This window comes from Halichoerus grypus, chromosome 12, assembly GCF_964656455.1.
Source record: "Halichoerus grypus chromosome 12, mHalGry1.hap1.1, whole genome shotgun sequence".
NCBI classification, from domain to species: domain Eukaryota; kingdom Metazoa; phylum Chordata; class Mammalia; order Carnivora; family Phocidae; genus Halichoerus; species Halichoerus grypus.
In genome coordinates, this window is record NC_135723.1 from 660,950 (window position 1) to 664,518 (window position 3,569).

Below are 3,569 nucleotides of genomic sequence, written 5' to 3' on the forward strand. Positions count from 1 at the left end.
CCAGGCTCTCGTGTCAACGTCCTCCTCCTGGAGAAAAGTCAAGCAGACTGTGCGAGATATTTTCGGAAAGTAGGGCATTTTGGAAGCATTTCGTAACCTCCGAGACGGGGGCGGCGGCGCCTCCCGTGCGCTGATGCCCGGGGCCACCCGGCGCCCCCAGCCGCGCGCGGAGTCGCGGAGTCGCGGGCCTAGTGGAGCGCGGGCGACCTTGGCGGGCCGCGCGACCTTGAGGCCTCCGTTCGCCTCAGTTGCCCCCTCTGTGCAATGGGGACACGCCCTGGCCGCCGGGCTGCGTAAGCCCGCCAGCGCCGGAGCCTCCGTCCCCCTCCCGCCCGGCGCCCCCTCGGGCTCCGCCGCCCCGCCGGGCCTGGGTCCCAACGCCCGCACCCCGTCCCAGACCCGGTCCCCACGCCGCAGCGCCGCGACGGAGCCCGCGGGCGGGAACCTGCCTGCGCCGCTAGCGCGCACGCGCGCCCCCGTCCCGCCCCTCCGGCGCCGTCTCCTCTCATAAGCCAGCCGCGCCGTCACTCCGAAGGGCCCGCGCTCGCGATTGGCCAGGGTCCGGGCGCGCGACCGGCCGTGGGCGGGGCCCGGCTGGCTATAAAAGGGGCCGCGGCGGAGCTCGTGCCGCCTTGCAGACGCCACCGCCTGGGAGCCGCCCTCGCCGCTCAGCCATGGTCAACCCCACCGTGTTCTTCGACATCGCCGTGGACGGCGAGCCCTTGGGCCGCGTCTCCTTCGAGGTGGGTGGGCGGGCGGGCGGGGCGCGCCGGCCGGGCGCGGGCGGTCGGGCGCGGGCGGCCGGGGGGTGGCGGCGAGCGGGGGCGCGGGCGGCCGGGCGGCCCCGGCCCGAGGAGCGCGGGCGGCGCGGCGCCATTTCCTGACGAGGGGCCATTTTGGGCGGCCGGGGGCGGCGGGGGAGGGGCGGCGGCGGACAAAGGCGGGGCGGCGGGGGAGGGGCGGCGCGCACGTGCTCGGGCCGCGCGCCCGTGGTGGGCAACGCCCGCGGGCGGGGCGGCGGGGGCCTGGGGGCCGGCGGGGGGGGGTGCTGCGGAAGCGGCCCGGCCCCGCCCGGCGGAAGCGTGCGGCGCCCCCGCCTTGCGCCGACGACGCCGGCCCCGCCCGCCCAACGGTCCCCCGGCGGCTCTGCGGGCCGAGCGGGCGGCGCACGCGGACAAGCCCGGCCGCCTCCCGCACGTGGCGCGGCCTCGGCCCCTCCCGGGCTCAGCTGCCGGGGGAGCTGGGGGATCCCGCGTGGGGGCCTCCGGGGGCGGCTCCCGCCCCCCGCCCTCCCCGCCCCCGCCCCGCGGGCACGCGGCGTTGGTTCCGTGCGCAGTGGGCTCCGCGTCCGGGCGCCCCGCGCGTGCTGGGGGCTGGGGGCGGCGGCTGCAGGCGGGGCGGGGGGCCTGCGGGGAGGCCTGGCGTCTGGGTCCCGTGCTGCCTGCCCGGCCCCGCAGGGTGTGTGGGATGCGCGATCATTACTGAAGAAGCGTTTTCGTCCCGTGAGGAAAGGGACTTAGGCTTCGGGAGCCTGAGGCCGTGGCTGCCGGGCGGCTGGATCCGCCCGCAGGCGGTCATGACGCTCGTTCTCTCTCGCAGCTGTTCGCGGACAAGGTCCCGAAGACAGCAGGTTAGTTCCCTGTTCGTTTTTCTAACTTCCTGAGCGGCACCGACTTAAATCTCGGGGGTGCGCGTGCGTATGTACACGGGTCTGGGTTTGCTTTTCTCTTTCGGACAGAGAACTTCCGTGCCCTGAGCACTGGGGAGAAAGGATTTGGTTACAAAGGTTCCTGCTTCCACAGGATCATTCCGGGATTTATGTGCCAGGTAGGAGGTTGGTCCTGAGGCGGCTGGCTCGCCCAGTTGAGGGGGAGCTAGAGTGTTTCAGCGCGGGTGTGCGTGAGTGTTCTCTCCCATTCGGGCCTCCCTTAAGCTCCATACTCAGAGTACACTTGTGTTTTAAGGTTGGCCCATTGCCCGTGGTGTGTTTTCGGGTCACACTGCCAGGAGTGACAGCCTTTGCTCTTGCTCGCAGGGGGGGGACTTCACACGCCATAACGGCACTGGAGGCAAGTCCATCTACGGGGAGAAGTTTGATGATGAGAATTTCATCCTGAAGCACACGGGTCCTGGCATCCTGTCCATGGCCAACGCCGGACCCAACACGAATGGCTCCCAGTTCTTCATCTGCACTGCCAAGACCGAGTGGTAAGGGCAGGCACGGCACAGGCGGCCCGGGAGCCCTGAGTCCGCGCTTCTCCCCTTCCCTGTGTTCCATCTACAGTAGCGGGAGGACACGAGAAAGCCTCAAATTTAGGTCCTGTGGGACAGAAAGCAAGATCCTGGACTAGCACGGGCGCTTAGCTGAGTAGTTCAGTGGGGTGCTACTTTTGGGGCACCTGGATGGCTCAGTTTCAGGAGCGTGGAACGCTTGGTCTCAGGGTCGTAAGTTCAAGCCCCATGTTGGGTGTAGAGGTTACTCACAAAAACTTGAAAAAGTAAACGCAAACAAGAGTGGTAACTTTTATTTGATTATCATGTGGTTATTTATGAGAGAGCACACGTGCGGGGGTGGGTGTGTGGAGCTGCTGAGGGAGAAGCAGACTCCCCCCGCCGAGCAGGGAGCCTGACGCAGGACTCGATCCCAGGACCCTGAGAGCATGACCTGAGCTGAAGGCAGACACTTAACCTGCTGAGCCGCCCAGGCGCCCCTAGGGCTCCATTCTAAGTGTAGGCTTTTTGACAGCAGTTGGAGAATATTACATCACCTTTTGAGACTGATTCCTAGTCGTCCGAGGTGTTGCCGTTGGTTTAGCTAGAAGCATGAAATGTTTAATGTTGAGTCAACATGAGCTGGTACTAAAGGCCGAGTACAACCCCCTTTTGATGTTCTCTGGGGTGTGCTGTGTTGGGGTGTGGGGCCCCGGTCCCCTTCCTGCACAGTGTGAGCGGCTTCTCGGTCCCTGGCCCCAGCGGTGATGCTGGCTTTCGCGTTTGCAGGTTGGATGGCAAGCACGTGGTGTTCGGCAGGGTCAAAGAAGGCATGAACATCGTGGAGGCCATGGAGCGCTTTGGGTCCAGGAACGGCAAGACCAGCAAGAAGATCACCATTGCTGACTGTGGACAGATCTAATAAATCTGACTTGTGTTTTATCTTAACTACCAGACCATTCCTTCTGTAGCTCAGGAGAGCATCCCTCCGCCCCCACCTGCTCGAAATACCCCAGAATCTCTGTGCTCTCGCTGCAGTTCTGCGGGCTCCATGGTTCCTTATCCCCAGGTCTAGCTGGATTGCAGAGTTCAGTTTATGATGATGAAATAAAACCTAAACCACAGTTGTCTGTCCTTGTTTTGGGAGGGCGTGTCTGTACAGCTTGGATTCGCAGCAGCAGGTTTGCTCCCCTGACCCAAGAAATAACCGGTGCAGGGTGTCCCTAAAAGTGTGTGGGTGAGGGGTACGTGGGCCGGGACTTGCACAGGTGGTGACCAGGCTGGGCCAGAGCTCTGTGGAGGGGGACGGTGACTGCTGTAGGAAGCGGAGTCCTCACTCCTGTAACCCTTCATTTGGA

General features: G+C 65.5%; 1 protein-coding gene across 1 annotated transcript; it reads left to right on the forward strand.

The window, feature by feature from the left end:
* The first annotated feature begins 608 nt into the window (after positions 1 to 608).
* PPIA (peptidylprolyl isomerase A) lies at positions 609 to 3,159 on the forward strand. Its single transcript, XM_036085218.2, has 5 exons — positions 609 to 743; positions 1,600 to 1,630; positions 1,739 to 1,827; positions 2,036 to 2,208; positions 3,001 to 3,159. Exons 1-5 carry the CDS (start codon positions 675 to 677, stop codon positions 3,131 to 3,133), a joined length of 495 nt encoding a protein of 164 aa, XP_035941111.1. The 5' UTR covers positions 609 to 674; the 3' UTR covers positions 3,134 to 3,159.
* Positions 3,160 to 3,569: the final 410 nt, after the last annotated feature.